The sequence below is a fragment of the Pteropus medius genome, unplaced genomic scaffold (genome assembly GCF_902729225.1).
Source record: "Pteropus medius unplaced genomic scaffold, Ma_sr-lr_union100, whole genome shotgun sequence".
Classification (NCBI taxonomy): domain Eukaryota; kingdom Metazoa; phylum Chordata; class Mammalia; order Chiroptera; family Pteropodidae; genus Pteropus; species Pteropus medius.
The window spans coordinates 9,640,800-9,664,577 of record NW_024344378.1 but is presented as its reverse complement, the minus strand read 5'-3'; the positions used below and the strand labels follow the sequence as shown (position 1 = coordinate 9,664,577).

Sequence of the window (23,778 nt, the reverse complement as noted above, 5' to 3'; positions counted from 1 at the left end):
ACACTTTCTTTTAGTTCTAATAATGGGATAGCCTTGAAATTCCTCTTAGAAGTTTTCAATGAGTCATATTCAGTTCTTCACCAAGTCTTCTCACCTCTCACCTCTCTAAGTCGTGTGCCCATCTACTTAATTTTGTCTCCATGGCTGTGACGCTTGTGAAAGCTACCACCTCATAACCAGAAAAATTCACTATGCTTCTCTCTTAGCTCCCTGCTTTCCCCTCTTCTCATCTCTGTCCCCACTCCGACAGTCAGAATATTTTTCTTAAGAGTCAGATCGTGTCATTCCATGGTTCAAACTCTTCCATGGGTTTCCATTGTGTTTATAATATGTTTGGAACTCTTTATCATGGACAAGGACCTAGGTAAATTAACCCGTTAGTCACTCTGAACTTCAGCTACTGTCTTTAGCTCACAATACTCCAGCTCTTGTGACTTCTTTTTAGTTTATTAAACATGCCTAGCCCAAGCATACTGTTCTCAAAGCCTGGAAACTTCTACTAACAGATCTTTATTTGGTTTTACCCTTCTTATTATTTGGATATCAGCTCATATATCATGACTTCAACGAGGCCATCCCTAACTACCTGATCTAAATTAGCCACACATTCTTTCTCTTCATCACATTCCTCTGTTTTTTCCCCCAAAACACTTACCACTGTCAAAAATTATGATATATATTCACTTATAATACTATCTTCTGCTATTGGAATGCAGACTCCAAGAGACCAGGGACATTGTTTTGTTTACAAGGGTGTCACCAGCACTTAGAACAGAACTTGCTCAACTAGTATTTCTTTGAAATTTTTTTACAACTTAAATGATTGAATAAGTTAATTTTTGTCTGCTTGATTAGATAAGTTCTGAAGGAGATACACATATTAAAATTTTATTCCATAATTATGTTATTATCAAATTCTCATTTGTCCTGACATTGTATTTTTATTTACTTGGCCTGTGGTTATACTGCATACAGGTTTATTGTTATTATATATTCTTTGCCTTATGCATTTTATTTGACCAGATTTTGACATTGGATTTTACTTTGCTATTAGTATTATCTTTTATGCCTTTTCTGTTGCTTTTACGTGCTTATTATATTTTTTCACAATCCTTTTTTGTAAAAAACATAAAGCTGGATTATGCTTTTTAATAAACTGTGAAAATCCATCTTTCAATGAGGATTCAGTCTGTTTATATTCAGTGCAATTGCTTCTATTATCTTATTTCTTTATTTTTAAATGTATTATATATTTTATTTATTTCCTCTTTCCTCTTTTCCATATATTTGCTAATTTATTCAAGCTTTTATTGCAGATCCTTTATTCCCTTTTTCATTTAGATATTTTGCAACCTTGTATAAGGTTATTTCCTATTCCAATTTATTTAAACTTTTTATTATTATTATTATTATGATTTCAAACTAATTTCCATTTGAAGTTTATCCACTTAGTTTCTAGTTGCTACATCCAGAATTCTCTTTTCACGGATTTAGGTACTGTTGACAATATTGTTTGATAAGCTTTGTTTCTAACATGGACAGTTGCCTAGGGAGAAAATTGACTTGTATTTTTTCCATTTTAAAAAATGTTTTTTCCTGAAATCTTTTAAGATATTTTCAACTATAACCAATCTCCCAAATCAATGATTGTTCCTCAATTTCTACATGGGTGCTGTGTTCTTCAGATGCTTAGAAGCTTTTTGAATGTTACTCTTCTTAAGCTCTGATGTATATGCCAACATTTGAACCATTTTCTCAAATGACTGTAGGTCTTTATTTTATATAAGAAATACTGATATTTGTTTTTTTAGAATGCAATTTAAATTCCTTAGTATTATTACTTTACACTGAAAGCTGGGACGGTTGTGATGCTTATTTCCTTTGTTTTCTTTCGCTCATGGATTATATCCTCTTCTGCCTTTTGTCCAAGTTCTGAAAATGTTTTTTTTTAAAATATATTTTATATAGTTTTCTGTTTGTTTAAGGAAGAGAGGAATCTTATTCCTGTTAGTGTATTTTCCCTGGAAGTGGAAATTCTATTACGTGTTTCTGAAAGATTTTCATAAAAGATTATTCAAGGAAAAAGATTTTTCAATACCTTAATTGTTTCACTTCAGCTGTCTGGGAAAATTCACTTACGTTGACCATCTCCTTTATAAATGATGTAAAAGTATGATAATATTTATTATGTTGTTCCTACTATATACCAGACATTATGGTAAGAACTTTATTTATATTAATTCAAATAATCTAAAAGTACCTGAGGTAGGTGTTTTTATTATTACCATTCACATATGGGACAACTGATACAAAAATAGATTAAATAGTTTTCCAAAATAATTACACCTATAAGTAAAAACCTGGATTTGAAAATAGATATTCTTTATTCAATGCTGCACTGTTGACTAATACACTATCTGATACTTCTTCAAGAGCCATGTTACAGTGTAATCTCTATAATGTTAACAGAGATGGAGAACAACTTTAGCTTATTGGCTAGTTTCACCTCTTAAAATTCATTTCTCAATAACATGAAATTATAAAATGAAGTGACACATTTTATTCCTTAATTAGTTTATAACAAAATAGTTGCATGCATGCATGCAGCTTCCTTAAACAAGAATATATAGGAAAAAAACAAGAATATATAGGAAAAAAATATATAGGAAAAATGGAGTTGGAATTTATTTTGGAGGTTATAAGCAATTATCCATTATAATAATAGAACATATGATCACTATTGGAAGAAGAAAAAAATTTGCATGGTTTAGTTAGGCACATTTAATATGTCATAGAATTTCATGTGAAACCCTTAGCATGCATTCTTGAAGTAATTTTGTATTACTTTTCTTAAACCATTTAATTTTATTGCCTATGCAAAGGTCATCATCAGCAGTTGAATATATTACATGTTCTAGATAAAATTTTGATTCCAGCATTCATGATTTATAATGTGGCGATCGAAATGTTTTGATGATTTAAGAGTATTGTACTTACAAATGCCATGAAACATCATTATTGGAGAAGCACAGAGAGATTCAGTAAATTTAAATTTTTTTTTTATTTTGATTTTTCAGATTGCATTCTCACAACACAATACAATCATGGATCTTGTGCAGTTTTTTGTCACCTTCTTCAGGTAATTTGCTTTTACTGACTTTGAATTTGTTAAACGTATATTCTAATATATGTTTTGTCAATCTATTAGGTAATTTATCAATTCTTTAATCTTAAAATATCATATAGTGTATTCTTGAATTGTTCTATATGCTTAAATATGTTCCTGAGAGCAGAGGAAACATGCTTGAAATATACTTTCTCAAGATTATTTTTGCTGTTGTGGCATTTAATAGCTAATAGACTCAGTGGAAAGAAGGCGATAAATTTGTGCTCACCTGTTACATAAGTAATTAAAGCCTGCTTTAATAAATGAAATTAACAGTACATTCACCATATTGTTTAGGTACACATCCTAAAATGAAATCAATTGAATAATTTCTTAGATAAGTATTGTATGTGCTTAGCAATGTGCTATAATCTGTGGGGGATGAGAAAAAGTATATATTTTCTGTTCTCAGTGAGTCTGTAATCTGGGAGTACGAACTACAACTTTGAATGGAGCATCGTTCCTTTGAACTTTAGTTGAGATATTAACAATAGTTTCATAAAAAAGGGTTTTGCAATTAAACAACTTTGGAAAATGCACATACTAAAGTTAAATAGGGCCCTTTTAGTCAGTTTTCAATATACTAATTTACAGTGAATCTTTTTAAAGGAGAGAAGAGTTTGTAGCATTTCTCAAAACATAAAGCTCTTTTCAGGGAATATTTATTTTCATTTTCATGTGATATAAATAAAGAAACACTGGGTTAGGAGAAGAAGCCGAGTTTCAGTGTTAGAGAATCTTAGATCACCTGGACTGGAAGGGATGTTATTTTTGCTAACATGATGGTGACGTGTACAGCTTATACGAGTCCATTGGGTGCCTTTGTGCACATTAGACAAATGTGTCTCCTCCTTCTGGCAGACAGAGCTCCACATCACGGCACACGACTTTACAGAGTGCAGTATGAATTGTGACCTCCACTCACAAAATTGGTTGTGCTGGCTTGCGCACAGCCCAATGCTTGGCACAGATGATATGCCAAGCACCATCCTAAACACCCAAGTAATCATTATTGGTTATCTTATCTAAACATCCATACAATAGTTGAATTCCTAATGCCTTTTCCAAAGGGATCAGCAAACATTTTCTGTAAAGGGCCAGATAGTAAATATTTCAAGATCTGTGGGCTGTCTGGTCTCTTGCATTTGTGCAGCTTTGCTGCTGCAGTGCTAAAGCACCACAGGAATATGGAAACAAATGGGAGTGGCTGGGTTCCAGTAAAGCTTTCCTATAAAAACAGCTGGTGGGCTGAATGCGCCCAGCCCCTGATCTAGCTTATGCCTGGATGCCTTTGATGACAGGAAACGCACCGTCTCCTGAGATCGCGTTTTCTGTCTGCAGATAACTAATTGTTCTTCATAACTGAGATGAAATCTGTCCCCCTGTGATATCTGCCCTCATTCATCCACATGGGCCCGTATGAAGCAAGTCTAATCCCTCCTCTCCATTTATAGCCCTTCAGTTTTCTAATCTATTTTCTCAAATTTACACATTTCCTGTTCATTTATCCCTGTCTGTTGTCAAAACCTTTGCCATGTTGGTCACATTTCTCTGAAAACGATCATGTTTGTCTGTGTCCCTTAAAAAGCTGTAATTTCCAAAAGTTAATGCTATAAACATATTTATCACTAATGTGTGCAAAGTTTATTCATACTCTGAATTTGTCCCTTAAAAATGAAATTTTAAGAAACACCTTAAATATATTTAATGTTTTATGACTTTGCACTTAAGAATATAAATGTTTTTGGAAAATATTAGAAGTCACAATTGAATGAGCATTACTTAATGTATAAGTAATAAACTTTATTTTTGCATAAGTAATGAAAAAATAAACTTTTTGGTTGCAGAGTAGTGTGAATGGAAATATGCTGAAAAGTTTAGCCCTGTGTAAAAATTTAGAATGCTGAATATTTATGTAAATTATTTAAATGTTTAAGGTTATATTTTAAGCTTTTGAATTTTCATGAATATTTAAGCTTAATAGTTCTTTTATTAAATAAAAGAATGATCGTGTTAATGTGTACCGTGTTTTAGAAATGGTCCTATTTATTATGTTGTCATCATGGACAAAGTGAAATAAAATATTCTAATCATTATGTGAGATAAAATATATTTGATGGGTTTTTTTTGTCATTTAAATTTCTTTCACTAGCAAAATGTAAATTAGTTATAGAATTGTCTCATTGTTAAGAAAAAATATGGGCAGAATATTTTGAAGTTTATATAGTTTTTTTTTAATAAGGCCACTGCCAAATTTTAAAAGGATTTCAAACAGGTCAGCATTCATGGACATCCTTCAGTCAGGACGCTGTTACTGCTATTGCTGTTTCTAACCAAGTTATGAAGTAGTAATGGTAAATGTGTCCACTTTTTGGTTTAGCCATGATTCTATGGAGGCCAGTTCACAAATTCTTGTAAGTTATTTTAGCGCTACACATTAGGCATAGTTCTGGTGGTGAACATAATCGGACCAGTATTAGGGGGATCATTTACAGACATAGCCCTGTTCTGATCTTAGCTTTCTGTGCCATCCTAAGTAGTGTCTCTAAACCTCAGTTCTTTCATATATGGAATTAAATAATTTTGTTGTTAGAATCTGTGACATAATGTAGTAAATGATTAGAAAACGAAATTATTTTTAAAATAAACATCTCTTTTTGGTATGTAAAATAGAGAAATAAGTCTGTGCAAATTTGAAAAGTCCGAATTACTTATTTTAAAAGAAGACAAGGCTGGTAAATTAAAAGGAGATATAGTAGGGATCATTACCCCTGCACCTTTTAGATTTTTAATGGTGGTAGTGATTGATTTTTACTATCCCACTGGGATGACATAATGATTTTGATTTTCCATCTTGACCAGATGGAGGGTAGTGACAGAGGTCTCCTCGGTCTTTCCCACTATGATAGGTCTTACCACAAGGCCAGGGACACAAGGTAGAGGTTAATCTAATTAACTCGAACATAAACTCTAATTATACACTTGAGAACTAGGTAAATTATCATTAGGTGGGTCCATAGACACAGTTGGCCCACTGAGAGTCAGAATTTTGCCAGAATTTGTTATCTGGCCCCTAAAGATACAAGGGGCCATGATGACATTTTAGTCCTTGGGTATCTGTGGCATCTCTAACCCCATGTCTAATGATAATCAAAATATCTATTTATTCCTCTTGTACTGTATATATACCGATGTATATACCTAAATGTACACAGGTTGCTTTGTGTAGGAATCATACAAAGGTCCCTTTCGAAATCATTTTTATACACTCTTCAAGATGTTTCAAGATGTCCCTTCTTCTATGGACCCAGCCATCTGTTCAGTCAGTGAGTTCTAGATTTGTAAATTAGCTCATCTGGGAACTGAGTAAAGCGTCACGATTGTCTGTTGGGGCAACCTCCTGTCCCTTCGTTCTTACCTAAAATAAAACTAAATATTAAGTAGCACCATTGTTTGCTGCCCACCTACTTTGCCCTTCAGGATACCTTGCGCATTTAATCATCTCCACAGCTGTTTGTGGGCCAACCCCTCGGCTGCTTCTCCAGTCTTGCTGATTGTTATGGCCGACGGGGACCCTGCATTCTGTCAGTTTAAGCTCTGACATCTGGCCTCTTACTCTGAGATTCCATCACTTCACACCTAGCCCTGCGACTGCCTCTCCTGTTGTCAGCCCTGGTCTGCAGAAGAAAGCCACCACTGAACTTCTTAGGGAAGCTGGTACCCCTCTCATCAGCATATTCCTAATGGCTCCGTGAACGATACGTCCCATGGGACATAATCTTCTGGCAGTTCTTTGGGCCTAACATGATACATCCATTCCAGCACTTTCCCTTTTATCAGCTTCTTTATTTTTTTCTCTTTCATCCGCTAGGGCAACTGTGGCATTTCCATTTCACTTTGCATTGGCCATTTCTTTCTCCAGGCTATAGGAGTCACTCCGGGAACAGGTTTATTCCACCCCCTGGAGTGCTCATTAGGGTATTACATCTCTTGTGGTCCTGAGAATATGCATCAAAAATTCATGAACTCTTGCTTATCAGTCTATATTCCATCCCCCTTGATCAAAAACCACCACAACTCAATTCCTGTCATACACTCCAGCTCTTGCCAGCACATGCTAGCTAATTCTTGCAGTTTTCAAGTTTGTAATTTTTCCCTTTCTTATCAAGCCAATATGTATTATGCTGTCGTTAAACGCTAGAGATCAGTCTGGCAACCAAGAGAGGAGGTGGTGGCGGCTTGTCAGGGGAGCATCTGTCGTCTCTATTACTAGAGAAGGGAGTTGTAGAGTAACATCCTCAGCATCCATCTAAATATTCCATTCTAGATACTCCCATTCTATATTTCAAGGGCTCCAGTTTTTCCAACCATGGCCCTCGTCTTTGCATAAGAGAGCTTCTTTGGTTGCGCGTTCTGTCATCTCTGGAGCTCTGCAAATCTAAATCATATCATCAGCCTGCTGCTGATCCATAGCGGCTCTTCTGCTGTCAGAGATAAGGGACTCATTTAAAGCTGTAAAAAAGACCCTCTAGCCTGATGTGTAGCCAGTAATGTTTGCTAATGGCTTTCAGTCTCTCATTATCCCTCTATGGGAATTAACAGAACAGAGCAGTAATCAGCCAACTCCCTAATGAAGGCATTTTCTCCATGTCACCACTGGCGAAATCTTTAGCAATGGAAGCCTTCTTTCAGGGGCTGTCTTTGTCCCACCTACCAAGGTGGTGGTGTTCTTTTAGCCTGCCCAGTAATGAGTGAGCCAGTTCCAAATCCCCATTTTATCTCCTGATTAACCGGGCCACAAGCCCTCAGAGAGGCAGACACCAAGAAGGGACTAGACATTTAATAAATGTGTAAGGAGAAACTGCTGTGAGGGAAAGGTCAGGGAGAAGGCGACAGATCCTTCAGACCACAATGTCGAGCTGACATTTGTGTCATTGACTGAGCACGGCACTTGGGAAGTGTGGCCTCAGGATGAACACGGTGATGGCTTTCAGAGAGCAGTAGCTGGAGCCATTGATAAATTATGCTCTCTGTAGTCAGAGATCAGAGAGGCACATTTTAATGGCACAATAGGTTTGTCTGTTGCTTAAAGGTTTGGTCGATCTGACCTATAAAACCATATGAATTTGGTATCGTTTTTAAATTTGTTTTTGTATGATTCGATTCTTTGTGGGTGGATTTTTCAATTTCTGAATAAATCTTAATATTTCTGTTTCCCCACATTTTCTGTTTTTCTTGATAGAATTTAGAGTTGACAATTTTCCACTGTATCTTAGTTTTCAAATTTATTGACATATTTTCCAATATTAATATTCTAAAATTTATATAAGGATTATCCCTTCATTTTCATTGTGAATTTTGCCTATTCTCCCATTTTATTTTTTCTTGATAAGCCGTGCAAGAGCTTTGAGAGTATTGGGAGTCCTTTCACAAACCAGTATTCATGGCCCCTCGCCATTGTTTTACTGTTTTCTGATTCATTATTTCTGCTTTTATTCCTTCTACTTTTTTTGGGCTAACTCTGTTTATTATTATTCCAGCTTTTTGATTTGAAAGTGTAATCAAGCTCATTAATTTCTAGTTGTATGTCTCCAATACATGCATTTAGGGCTACCTGATTGTTAGTGTTCTGCCTCAGCTGTACTCCATGGACTTTAATATACAGCATTTTTATTGCCCTGCAGTTTTAAAATACTTTAATTTCTATTACGATTTTCACATGAATTATTTTGAATTTATTTTTGAATTTCTGAATATGTGGGATTTTTTTCAATGCGTCCTTTTTATTGCTTTCTTTTCAGTCAGTGAAAGACCTTTATGACGCTTTGATATTTTTTATATTATTTTCTGTTGTCAAATATATGATCAATATTTGTAAATAATCCACCTACTAGGTAAGAATGGTTTTTTTTGTGTGTGATCATTGGATTCAGGATTTTATAGGTGCCTGTTAGATGAAACTTGTTATTTTTTTCCTATATGGTCTTTTTTAATTTTCAGATTCCATATATCTGTTATTGAGATTTATTAATGTGTCACTTCATTCTTCATGTATTTGTCAACCTTGCCTTAATATTTTGTTTTTAGACACAAACAAGTTAGATTTATTAAGTTTTTATTATGAATTGCTGTTTTTACCTTGAATTTTTTACTGTGGTAAAATACACATAGCATAGAATTTGCCATTTTAACCATTTTTAAGTGAACAGTTCAGTGATATTAACTGTAGTCATATTATTGCGTAAAATCAGCACTGTCCATCTCCAGAACTGTTTTCATCTTGCAAAACAGAAACTCTATACTTATTAAACAATAAGTCCCCGTCTCTCTTCCTCCAGACCCTGACCACCACCATTCTGCTTTCTGTGCCTGTGATTTTGACTAAGTACCTCAGATAAATGAAGGGTGCAGAGTGGGCATGTATAATGGTGTATGATATAGGTCCTGGAACTGCTGCATTCATTTTCATTTCCTGAGGGAAACAAGCCTGAGACTAAGGTTGATGCACAGCAGTGTATGTAGTTCAGAGAATCAGAGGCAAATGTGGCTGGGACTCTGGTCACACCAAACCTGGAAGTCCTTCTTCCTTCGGACTTTGGGAGTGTCTTAGCCCACTCGGGCTGCCATAGCAAAATACCACAGACTGAGTGGCTTTAACAACAGGATTTTTTGAATCTCACAGTGCTGGAGGCTGGAAAGTCTGGTTTGTGGTGAAAACTCTGCTTCTGTCCTGCAGAAGATTATGTGTTCACATGACTTTTCCTTGGTGCAGGTGCATGGAGAGAGTGCATAAGCTCTCTGGCATCTCTTTTTATGAGGACACTAATTGTATTGGCTCAGGGCTCCACCCTTATGACTTTATTTAATTTTAATGACATCCTAAAGTCCCTATCTCTAAATACAATCATATACGAACTCTGGCTTCAACATATGAATTTTGGAGGAACACGCTTTTTAACATTCTGCCTTTGGCTCTCCATAATAATGTTCTTATTGCATGTAAAATACATTTATTCCATCCTAACAATCCCAAATGGCTTAACTCATTCCAGTGTCATCTCTTAACATTTGGAGTCCAAAGTCTCATCTACATATCATCTAAATCAGAAGCGGGTGAAACTCAAGATATGTTTCATCCTGATGCAAAATCCATATCCAGCAGTGAACCTGTAAAACCGGACAAGTTATGTGCTTCCAAAATACAATGGTGGGACAGGCATGGATATACGTTCCCATTTCAAAAGGGAGAAATTTGAAGGATGAAAAGGTTGATGGGTCTTAAGCAAGTCCCCAACCCAAGGCAAATTCCATCAGCTCTTAAGACTGGAGAATAATCCTCTTTGGATTAATGCTCTACCTCCAGGCCCACCGAGGTGCCAGCATCACTAACAGCTCTATGGAGCAGCCCTATTCCTTCAGTTTGGTGAGATGGACTTGACCCTGAAGCACTGGATGACAGCCTTGCCCCCAAAGCACTGGGCAGCAGCATCTTTATCCCCTCAACCAAAGAAGGCCCCATCCTTTGAAACCAAGAAGAAACCAGCCTTGCCCCTCATGCTTGTGGTGGGAGTAGGAGCCCTAATGATCTCTGAATGGCTTTTGGGGTCATTCTTCCCTTTTCTAGAAGGACAAAGCCTATTTCCAACTGAATACCTCTATGGCCCCATCCTGTTGAATCGAGAAGTACCATAGAATTTCTTCATTCTCTCCTGCTTTCTCTGTTCACTTTAGTTCAAACTGGCAAGTGTTGGTGCTGGTATAATCCCATCTCTATTCCTTCTTCTGCTAAAACGGTGGATTAAATCAATGAGTCATACCCTCGATTATCAGATGGTTGTTCAGCCATACCCTTAGTGTTCTCTTCAGAACAAGCTTTCTCAGTTCAGTCAATATAGATAGACAGAATTTTCCAAAAATCCAAGTTCTGGTTCCTCTTTACTTAACAATTCCTTCTTCAATCCATCTTTCTCCTCTTGCACTTTACTACAAGCTTTAGGAGGGCCAAAGCCACCATTTAATGCCCTCCTTATAAATCTCTTATGCCAAATATCCAATTTTATGGCTTGCAAGTTGTACCTTCCACAAAACACTAGAACGCAATTCAGCCACGTTCTTTGCCAATATCCTGGTCCTCATTTCCATCTGAGAGCTCATCAGAATGACCTTTAACTTTTATATGTGTATCAACATTCTGTTCATGATTATTTATATATTCTCTGAGAAGATAGAGGCTTTCTCTCCAGCTCTCCTTGTTTCTTTCTGAGCTCTTACCAGAATCTCTTTTTAAGTCCATGTTTCTCTCAGTCTCTTCACATCAATCTAGGCTTTTTCTACCACACATCTCAGAATTCATCCAGCCTTTACCCTTTACCCAGCTCCAAAGCTGCTTCCACATTTTTAGCTATTTGTTACAGCAGCCCCCACTTCTTGGTACCAAAATCTGTCTGTCTGCTCATGCTGCTGACAAAATACTGAAGACTGGTGGATTAAACAATAGAAATTTATTACCTCACAATTCTGAGGCTCGTAAGTCAGTCTAAGATCAAGATTCCTTTAAATATAGGCTCCCTTCTTGGCTTGCAGGCGGCCAGCCACTTTTTCGCAGTGGCCTTTCCTGAGTGTGTGTTCCAGGAGAGGGGGAGAGAGAACAAGCTCTCTGGCTCTCTGATGTCTGTGTCTTCTTTATAATAACATTAACGCGGTTGGATCAGGGGGCCACCCTTGTGACCTATTTTAACCTTACTTACCTCCTGAATTCCCCATCTTCAAATATAGTCACCTTGGGTTTAGGGCTTCAGTATACAAATTGAGCCAACACAATTCAGTTCATAGCAGGGAGTATACAGTCCATTTAGTCCCAATGTTGTTTGTATCATTTCATGTTAGGTACTCAACGTTTGAAATCATCTTAACTTGTAGTACGTCCTAAAGTATAGTTAACTCTTGCTTAATAACCCTCAAAACATTTTGTACCAATACGCGTTGTGAACACGTTACCTCCTCACTCTCAACCACTAGGCTTTGTCAGTTTTTACCTTTGTCAATCTGATAACTGAAACAAGCAAATTCCGCCTCTCCCCCCACCCCCAATATACAGTTTTTATTGCGTTCTAAGTTATTGATTTATTTTGTTAGCATTTTACTTGGTTAAAAATTTTTTTTTCAAGTGTTAAAAGGTGTTTTTAAAACCTTCGAAAGATATTTTCTGCAATAGCAATGATTAGGAGGTAAATTACTTCTTAAAATAATACGTTTCTGTATTTCAACACAATTACCTAGTTTGTAACATTTTTAGGTGAAATGAAAGATTAATATGCCCAAGCCATCTCTTAAAATATGTGTGTAAGAACTGATTTTTATGATCAATTAACCTCAAATTGCTGTGAGATAGTGACAATATTATCTCTTTTTGCACTTGGCCAACTATACAACCACCAGAGAATATTTCTTTGTCACTAGAAGCCTGCTTTAAATACAACTGTATAGCACACTTTGCTATTTTTATTGAATTCTCTTTAATTTTCCCTAAATGAGAATACCTAATGAGTTCCATGTTTTTTCACATTAAGAATCCTTCCCATAATGACCATTTTATGAAGGTTACTATCAAATTATTGAAATATCTCTCCCTAAGTTCCTGTGCTTCCCTTTTTTATCCCTGTAGCTCATGTAGTTGCTATTTTATGTTTCTTTTCTTTTGTCCAATCTCTTCTGCGGGATTTTACTGAACTGCAATGAACCTTTCAGGTCTTCTGACACTATTAGACAGAATAATTTTTTTTTGTAAAGAAAGCCCAATTGTCCCCCTGTTCCCAATATCTCTCCTAAGGAGCAATAAAAACTATTATATAATATAATAGAAAAAGATCTGAAATAAAGCAGTGAAACTTACCACATACCAGATTATGGGGTGGTACTGTTTGACATTGCTCTTAAGAGTAGTAGGGAAAAGCTAAACCCATAAATATTTGTTATTTAATATAATGGAACAGATAAACCCATAAATATTTGTTATTTAATATGATGTTTTTTTTTTTACCCAAGTAAAGTCCACTGGGCAGAAAAGAAGCAGTCAAAGGAACAGAGTGCTATTCAGGGTTCTGCTCTGTCAACGAATTCAGATTGATGCAAATTCTGTCGTTCTTTGGGCTTCCAGGATTGTCACTGGACACTGGGATTTTCTGTCAGTCACCAAAGGATGAGCGTAACTTTTCAACTTTGCTGGATAAATTTGCCAAGCATTTTTTGTTTGTATGTTTGTTTGCTTTTTAATGAAGCAAATGTCATTCCTAAACTGATTTTTGTTTTTATGTAAATATTTTAAAAAGAACTCTAACTTTTATTTGCAACATAATTTATTAAAAACAGAACATTTATAAGAGTATTACCTCGATATAAGGCTAATAATGCCAAATAAGGCATTCAGTGTCAGAAAATTATAAGATATTCAAATCAATTAAAGAACCGATTCCTTTGGTTTAGAAAAAGTTTAATGACGAATTATTATATGCCTAAAAGTGAGATATATTCTATCGTAGTTTTAATATTTTTGGAAGTTATTAGAATATTATTAAATATTTTCTTAAATTTTATTGATTTTACCAGTTAATTTGTTGATATCATCATGAGCTCTAACCTAACATGAATTAAATAGAGAGAATTTGCTGCAAACTCCGAAAGTATATAATCTCCTCTTCTCAAGAAATTGAAATTATGAAAAAAGAAAATTTTTATACTGGATTTCTGCATCATTATAAAAATGGCACTCTTTACTTAAGTCATGAAATTTAGATCAGAACGAATGTAAGTTCCTCATGGAGAAATTCAGCAAGTCTTCACCATCATAAATTGAATGTCTGTCAGTATAACAATCACAGTGTTAGCCTGGGTATAACAGGAGAAGTGTACGCAGTATGGTGATAATTCAGACCAGAACAGGGCTTCTCAGCACTATTGGCATGTTGGTCTGGAAAAATCTTTGGGATGAGTGAGGTCTGGCCTGTGTATTCATGAACATTTACCTACCTCCCGCTTAGATGTCCACCAAGTGGTAACAACCACAAATGTCTCCAGACACTGCCAAACGTTCCCTGGAGGGTACAGCTCTCCTGGTTGAGAATTACTGAAGTAAAGGGAATCACGTCGGCTTCTTCAAGAAAGGAAGTTTTAGCCTGTGGAGGAAGGAATTGACTGACTTAGTGTAATGCACAAAACAGAAGCAGGTCTAATGGATGAACTAACAACAGCTTAATAGAAGGATGTTTTCATAGTTTGAACTAGCTAAAATTAGAGTGCGCTGACTTTTAAGGCAGCTTCTCAGCTACAGGTATTTAATTAGGGGCTGGATCCCTGTCAGAATTTTGCTGAGAATTTCTTTTCTGGGAGAGAGTTTGAACTGAATAATTTCTCAGATCCCCTTTAATGATAAGATGATCTCATTTTGGCAAGTCTAACAAAAACAGGTTTGAAAATCATTCCAAACGAGGTAATAGTTGAAGCCACGAAAATAACCGAGCTCTCTCTTTGAGAAGATAGCAGCATGGTTACTGCGAACTGAGTTTTACGGAATGTCCTCATTTAAAAGAGGGAATCAGGAACGCACGCTACCTTCATTGACCCCGTAATGTGTCAGGAAGGATAAAGGGATACCAAGAAAATAAAGTACTCAGAAGGAGTTTCTAAGACTGGATGGTTGGTATGTCAATTGAGAAGTGAAAGTCAGTGGCTTGAGAAAAGACCCACAGTGTATGGTGAAGAAAGTATCCCTTAAAGTGTTGAATATTATATAAATACTAATCATTATTAATGTTAACATGTTTATTAGTATGCAAGCCAGAGGCCACATTACGAGGAGTTAAATGAGAAGATCACGGGGAAATGGACATGAATGTCATTCCACAGACCACATGCTCAGTAAACTAGAGGCAGCTACGGGGTCAGTAAAGTGGGGTTATCGTTTTTATTTTTTAGGAGACTTGAGTACTTTGAAAATGTTAAATTAAGATGAAATAGAATGTTAGTAAATATTAGGGGAAGAGATAATTATGTAAAAAACAAAATGTCACCTCAGTGGTTGGAAAGGTTAGGGTCAAGCCTTTTTAAAATTTTTTTAATCCACTTCATTTGATACTGGAGGAAGGATTAGGGAATGGATTTGGAAATATACCTGTTGTGAGGTAGTAGGTAAGCTCACTGCTCCCAGCAGGTGGGGAGGAAAGAGTTTGAGGCTTAGGTAGCCGGATTGGAATTTTGGCATTACCACTTGCTCTCTGTGTGACTATAAGCAATTTACTTTGAACTCTGAGCATTGGATTCTTTTCTAAAATAAGATTAATATGTGCTATCTGAAATAGTTCTTATAAAAGTAAATTTAATCATCAATGCAAAGTATCTAGCACAGTATCCGGAATGTGTTCAGCACTCAGTCGATAGGCACTAGAATTGTCATTGTTATTATCATTGATGTATCTTTTAAGATTTTCAAGTGAAACGAGGAGAAAAACGTGGATTAAGGCTTGACAAGAGTGGAAAGTGTCAAAACTTGTACTGCTTATTAGTGAATCGGTTGATGAATAGACGGATTATCAACTAAGGATGAAGACTAGGGGCCCAGTTTGGCTCATTTCTGGTCTTTTCACAGCATAATCTCTGACCACAGAGCAAAGGAAGAGAAAATCAACATGCATACAGGGTTGAGATTAATTAATCAGATTCACATAAATCTGGTATTTTGAGATTTGTCAGTCTCAAATTACTGCTAACACAGCATCCTATGTTATAGCTTATTGTGTATTGTCCTAATATGTATAGTCTGCATGTATAGACATTATAACTGGATCATTTCTTTTTTTTAAACATTAGCATATACCAGGGTTTCTAAACTTCAGCACCACTGATATTTCGGACTGGGTGATTCTTTGTCGTTGCGGGCAGCCCTGTGCATTGCAGGATGTTTAGGAGCATCCCCAACTCCACTCATAGACTCAAGTCACAGCCCCATCCAGGTTGTGGTCATCAAAACTGTCTCCAGACATTGCCTCATTCACGCTGGGCGTGGAGGAAGGACAAAACCGGCTTCCGTGGAGAACCATGGGAATATTCTTATATCTAAAATAGTTGCTAATGAAGATAAAATGACTGAACGTGTGATATTTGCATTTATAAAGTTATAATATTTTATAGCTCAGTAACAATTCTAAATAGATTTCTGTTGCTTCATTGGACCAGTAAGATTATACATTTACATTTCTTCTGATAGGAAATCTTATAGGCAGTCTATAATATATAGCAGGGAATATAAATGAATTTTTCTACTTGTATACACTAATTTTACTTCAGAGCATTTTAAACACTAACTTATTCTTTTTTGCTTGAATCATTTACCAAGCCAAAATAATTACTTCTATATATTTTTAAATCCTCTTACATATTCTTTTATTATTTTGTTACATATATTAAATCTTTTAAGCAAGACTTATTTGTGTTTTATTTTTCAGTTGTTTTTTGTCCTTATTATTGGTGGCTGCTGTGGTGTGGAAGATCAAACAAACTTGCTGGGCTTCTCGTCGGAGAGAGGTATCAGTAATAGCATTTACTCTTTTGGTTAAAGATTCCAGCAAACATATGGATCTCTATTACTTAGTTAATACGTTCCTTTCAAATACAGATTTTCAAATCAATTTTCATTATAAAGATTGAACAAATCAGTCAAGTATTTTTTAAGCTTCAGAACAAACTTTACTGTTGACATTTTAAGTCAGATGTGTAGAGGCATTGGTTAACTGCCTTTAAAAAAATAATATTAGCATTTATAGTGAATTTAAGTATTAATTCTGTTGAAAAATAATCTTCAATCTTTTTAATTTAGGTAATTAGTTATACCATAAAACCATAGTTTATTTTTAATGACTGCCTCTATTGCAATTTAAAAGAAAATTCTGAATGACAAATATTTGTTTTGGTTTTTATCTCTCCTAGAATTATTATTATTTTTTTTTGTAATCAAATCTTTTCCATTTCAAGATTATCTCCTAATCCAAATATGTTTGTAGTGTACCTCAATTTGATATAGTTCTATATCAGAATTAATCGTGTATGTTTCCTATAATCCTAAAATTGATAAAAATAGTAATACTCATAGAAAAATAATTGATGATATAAAAATATTAGATAAATATAGTTTCTTAACTTTGCATGTATTAGTTAATGTAAAGGAACAAAGAAATATAATAATCTGAGGAGCATAAGTGTATAGTGGATTTATTGTTCTGTACCTCACATAATAAAAAAGTTTCTGTTTTTATTAGTATTATATAATATTAGCATTAACCCTGGTATTCTCTTATTAGTATGATTAGTATTCTATTTGCTATTGTACCTCCTACTATATTTTTGTATATATAATCTTGTACAACAATATAAAGCAACATTATAATTACTTACCTTTTTTCTACATGGAAAAAGATTCTATTTAAAGATATTTAAATAGAAGTAATCCAGAATATTCTAAGTTATAGAATTAGTGAATGACCTGGGATCTTTTAATTATTCTTTTATTTTCAAACATCCATCAAAGCTCAGTGCCTGCCTATAATATATTTACAAACTTGACATCTTTTCCCACAGATAAATTATTCATTCTAATCTTCTCTGCCTCTCCGATTTCTATATATGGCCAGTGTAACATCGATGAGAATTGACTTGTTATGACCCTATGATAAAAGGTGATTTAGTTGAAAAGGACCTTATTAAATATAAATATGTAAACATTTCGCAAGAAGTAAAATTCTGTGTGGAGATAACCAATAGGGGTATATGTGTTAGACAGTCTGTTAAAGTGCAATTATAGATTTCCAAAGGGAAAAATAATTGGTAGACTGTGTGAATGAAGGCCTTCTGTAATGGAATAGGGCAAGTGATATTTATGTTTCCAATTAGAAAAGGGGTCAGGATCAATCAGGGATCCTAAGTTCCCACTTCATTATGACTAGCAATGTTTATTTGGTTTCTAATGTCTGTAAAATGCAACTGTAAAAATGTGGCATTGTGAAAAGATCAGTGTACAACTAACTCTGACATAACTGGCTTCTGAATGTGGTAAGTAGTCTAACTGAATTGTTTTGTTCTCTAAAGAGAAAGGATTGTGCTATACGACTAAGACCCAGGTGGAGATTCCTAGACTCCAGCAAAGTTTATATGTAAAACTTAAAGTTTAGAAACAGTATTTGAGAAAACTAATGTGAAGTGTTCATTTACCTATAAAACTCACATTTACCTATAAAACTCACATTTCTCAAAATGACAAATTGCTTTTGGATAATATTATATCATCTCATTGTCATAATGTTGTTTATTGCACATTATTAGAAGCTCTAGGAAGCTGATATTACTTTCATTTAAAATAAAAATGTGAATTTATCTTTTGATCGAAAGTCAAGCTCTTTCCAAATATGTGTTGCACATGGAGAGAACAAAGGAGAAATAGAAAGGGAAAACTAGATTAGGAACCAGTGTCACTAGACCAGATCTACTCTGTGCCCTTGATATGTCCCCCCAATACAATGCCCTTCTTCCCAAAACTCATTTAGGTTGTCATCGTAAAGAATATAATAATAATGTTTACATTTACTTTGCTACCTCTACTGAAATACAAAATCTGTGAAAACCTGTCCTGTTGAAAGGTCATGCCATATTACAATATAACATGTTAATATTGTGAGAAATTTCCTCAAATTTAATGTTATTAAATCGTTTAAATGCAAAATTCTAAGTGTATTAGACACCATTCATATGTGGATGCCCAAAGTAAAGTTGACATTGTTTAAATAACTACCAGAGATCTATTATTAGATAATAATTTTTATGTTATTAAAAAATTGTTATTTTGGTCTATTAAAAGACTTAACTACACTAGTTGTGGTTTGTATGGTAATCCAGTTATAGACTTTGTGTGAATGGAAGTCAAAGTGTGTTTTTATCTGATCTTCTTTTTATTTAGTTTGAACTATCAGAGTAACTCTAATATTACCCCAAGGAAAAGATCTCAGTATTTTTTTTCCCCAATGTGGACATTTTACTTTCTCCAAAACCTTAAGACACCAATTATTGTAAGCCTTAGAGGAGCCTTGTGATGAACAGAAAGACAATTTATCTTTCACAAGAAATGAAAATTAAAGGATTTTTCTTTTTAGTATTTCTGTAATTTTGTTACAGGAATTGTCCTACTCGCTTTTATAAATATAAGGACTATTTTAAAATGAAAATAATCTTTAGACATTTTAAAATATATTGTGTTAATACAAGCAGGCATATTACTTTAAAAAAACTATTTGAAGCTTTGGCTTCTCAGAAACACACAGATGCTTTTTTTTTTTTTTTGGTAGTATAATTTTAATATAAGAAGGCTATTATTAATGTTATGCCTTTTGAATAACACCCCTGAGAATTCAAGGGCTTTTAAAAACACAGAAATGCAACTACAAACGACTTCAGTATTAATATTGTTTCTTCATATAAGTCCTCCAAACTTATTTCTGTGATAATTCTATAAAGAATATGAATTTGGGGGCGGGGAGGGGCTGTGAGTGGATATTGATCAGGAGAAATATAATACACTAGAAGGATGTGTTCATTTTTATAGCTTGTACTTATAGAAGTATTGAAAACATTGTTTCAATGGCATGTTCAATTTTAGGTAGTTATTGCATTATACAAACATTTGTTAGGGGCAAGTATATGTTAGAAGTATTTTGAAATATCATCATGCTTTATAATCTGCATTTTTAAACTGAAATTTGAGATTTTAATAGGTATTATAACTTACCTGCACATTTCATAATCAGACAGCGTAAAACATAGATTTGAATTTAGCATTATGAACTCGAAGTTTGAGTTAAAATTAATAAAACTAAAAATAATAACTAAAAGTAAGCTTTTAATAGCTCTGAATAACAAACTTTTTTTTCTAGAGACAAGTACATTAATTCTTTCCTTGTATATCTCTTTTAAGGGCACAAAAACAGAGGAAATAATAATATCATTCGGTTATATTTTATTAATAAGGACGTCATGGATTAAACGAATTCTCATCTAAATATTATTAATACACTGCAGCAATGTTTTATAAAATTAGTTACTCTACCTCTTTACATACCCAACTGATTTAGAGTGAGGAGGTGACACAGAGTGAAGAGAGTAGTGAGAAATGTCATTTTGGGTGGAGAAATTAAAATTAATTAGGTAGTGAATGAAACTTCTTGTAGAATTTCTTAGTGTTTTAAGAATCTGTATTACATAATGTTCAAACATTTTAATATCTACATAAAGCTTTCCATGAAACGCATTCTTTTGTTAAAAAAGCAAGTTTTTTAACCACTATAAATAGTTCACTCAAACAAATATCTGCCACTGAAATTAATGGCCTTACTGTGAACTTATTTTTGCTCATGACTGTCTCTTATTGAATTGCAAAATAAAATGATTACCATTGCTTTAATTTTTTTTGCACTTTATCCTATATAACTAAAAGTAACAGATGTTCAGCATGCCTATCTATATTATCATAATTTTAAAAATTAGCATAAGACTACTTAAAAATAATTTGAAATGAGAAATTAAATATGTATAGGAGCATAAGATTTGAAAGTTAACTGATTCTTGCTCGTAAACTTGTTCCCTGATATCTTATCTTATGTGTAGTGTTTCCATTTTGCTCAGTTCAACAAAGACATATTAACCTTTGCAATACTCCAGAAAGATTGGTCACTGCTGTGGATATAAAGAAAAAGACATGAACCTCATTTTAAAGGAATGCATAGCTTTAAAACATTTTCAATAAGACACATACATGCATATGCACACACACACACACACACACACATATGTATATAGTTCTCAAAGGAACACCTCAGTTTACTTTGTTGTATCATTTATAGGGAGAGATCTAGTATGTTAAAAAGTTTTCTGTAAATTGGATTAGTAATAGAAGTAAATGTGAGCTCTTTTGTAACTGTACATAAAATTAATTTCTAGAAGTAAAACTTGGTAGAGTTGTTTTTATTATATATATGAAAACCACAAATTTTTATTTATTACATGTCATTATCTTAAATTTAGACCCAGGTACTTATCTAGATTAAGAAATGGCCAGGAATATTGATTTCCTCTCAATAAATTTAATCTGGTCAATTATAAAATATTATATATTTGATACACAAATAAATGTATCTGTATATGTATGTCCCCAATGTATATGTGTATGGATATGTTTTTATTCTAAAAAATATTCATCATTTATCTATAATTTGAATTTAAGTGGGTGTCGCATGATTTTATTTGCTCAATCTGGCAACGCTATTTTAACACAAATTCCCTAGAGCTGAGGGGTGTGTTCCACCCCATAAAATCCACATGTGTGAGAGAGAGATGAAAGACTAATTTTCCAAAGTAAAATGTTGATTTGTTTTTAAAACTGGGCAAGCAAAAATAAAAGAATGGGTTTTCTAGGTATTCTTTGGGTAAAATTAAAAGAAAAACTCTTTGATGCAGCGATTAGATTTCTGGGAATATATCCTAAAGATATTATCTGTCTGTCTACTTTTTCAAAATATATTCATATAAAGATATTTATAGAGAGCTTTTTGTATATATCAGAATAATTCAGGTCATCCTTATAATGGAGTATGTAACAAAACTAAGAATGTAGTAGACAGGGATGTGTAAAATGAAACATTCCTTCATTCAACAAATGTTTATTGAACAACTACTATTGTTCCAAGCACAGTTTTCGATGAATACAGCAGTGAACAAATCAGACAAAAAACATGGCACTCACAAGATTACAGATTTTAAAGATATATTTTTTACTGGGTAATGCTTGGTATGGTTTTAGAATGTTTGTATTTGTATAAATAAGAAACACACATGCATTATATTCATGGAAGTTTTAAAAGAAGTGCCAAGATTATCTCTGGTTTCTGGGGTTGGTATTTGGTAAAGAAGGATACTCATGTTATTTCATTGTTGTAACATAAATAAATAATTAAATTCAGGAAAGTAGAGGAACCATGACCTAACATTTTGGATTTGAGTATTTTACAGAAATAGTATTTAATTCGCACACTAGAACGTACATATTATTTCCCTTTTAGCTTTAGTAAGGAATTTGAGGAGAGTCGATCGCAATGCTCAAGCTTATAACTAATAAATGGAAGAGCTATACTTTTAAATTAAGTCTGTCAGATTCCAAAATACAAGCTCTCTGAACCATACAAAGAATATCAAAGATAGGCTGAGTTTCAAAATGTTTGATTCCCTAATTGACCGCTTGTAATATAACCTATAAAACTGTTTGTTGTAGTGGGAATATGCAATATTTCATCTAATATTGTGGCACAATCATTTATTATTTGATGTAACAGAAAGAAAAAAGAGTATCAATTAAACTATGACACAATAGTCTCTTACCACTAAGAATATTTATTTTACACTTACTGCAAGGGCTTTTATAGAATTTTTTATATATATATAGCTTCTATTATATATCATTCACAGATACACATTGAAAGGAAAGTAGAAGCAAATAAATTGGTTAAAGAATAACTAAAACTTGTTCACATTCATAGTTGAACTTTTCATAAGTTACTTTTGACTCAAGTTTCACATATGTTTGTTTCACATAGTATCATTAACGAGAATAATCAAGTTTGTGTCTGCAGGCAGTGACAACTATATCATAACTGCCATCTGGCCAGCAGTGATTGTACAGTTTTATTGATTGTAAGCACATCAGATTTCAGCGATATTAAAATGCGAAAATGAAATGTATCTTAGAATCAATAAATATGGCAGAGCCTACTTTATAAGGTTTTTAGTATACTAACTGAGTTAATGCATGGTAAGTGCCCACTCCACGGCCTTTTACTTACCAGGCTTCAACATCCGTTAGCTGCTATTGTTATTAATATGTAATATAAAGAATTATTAACATTACGTTATGCATTGATATTAGTAACAGCAACTTCTGTATACCTTGGATTCTTCTCCTCTTCCACATCAACTCTGAGACAGTGGTTCTCAACCCAGTAGGCCCTTAGAAGAACTTGTCAATCTTAAAAACATTTATATATTTATATTTATATATTTCTGAGTGCCACTTCACTGTTCCACCCCCACCAGATCTATAAGTCCGAATTTCTTTGAGGCTCAGCTTGATGTGTTTATTTTCAAAGGCGACAATTGATTCTAATGTGCATCATAGGCATTGAAACTCTGCTTTGGCTTCTGCTCTTAGAGAGGTGGAAAACCACTGCACGGTATTCAACAGAGGAATTAAGTGATTTGAGGTAAAAGGATCTGATTTTAAACTGATAATTCCGATGCTGTGTTGAGAATAGCCCATAGATAAATGACTGTGGTCAGGAAGACAAGTAAGGAGGTTACTACTATACCTAGTGAGAGATGATGATGGCTCAGATTGAGATGGCAGTGGATTGGCAAGAAGTGATTGGATGATGGATACTTTTTTTTTTTTTGAAGATAATAACAGGATTAGATGGATGGGGAGGTGTGAGAAAGAATTAAACCAAGAGTGACTTCAAGGTTTTGCCTGAGCA

The 23,778-nt window shown here is 34.1% G+C and overlaps 2 protein-coding genes across 12 annotated transcripts in view; one reads left to right on the top strand and one right to left on the bottom strand.

The window, feature by feature from the left end:
* Positions 1 to 23,778, top strand: part of ATRNL1 (attractin like 1) — a 627,375-nt gene that overhangs the window by 224,626 nt on the left and 378,971 nt on the right. For all 11 annotated transcript variants that reach the window (XM_039871115.1, XM_039871112.1, XM_039871111.1 and 8 more), the window contains 2 exons: positions 3,078 to 3,139; positions 16,663 to 16,741. In XM_039871115.1, coding sequence (XP_039727049.1) covers positions 3,078 to 3,139; positions 16,663 to 16,741 — 141 coding nt within the window. The remainder of the gene's footprint in view (positions 1 to 3,077; positions 3,140 to 16,662; positions 16,742 to 23,778) is intronic.
* LOC120609742 (translation initiation factor IF-2-like) overlaps positions 1 to 23,778 on the bottom strand; it is a 449,818-nt gene that overhangs the window by 226,546 nt on the left and 199,494 nt on the right. The window lies entirely within an intron of this gene.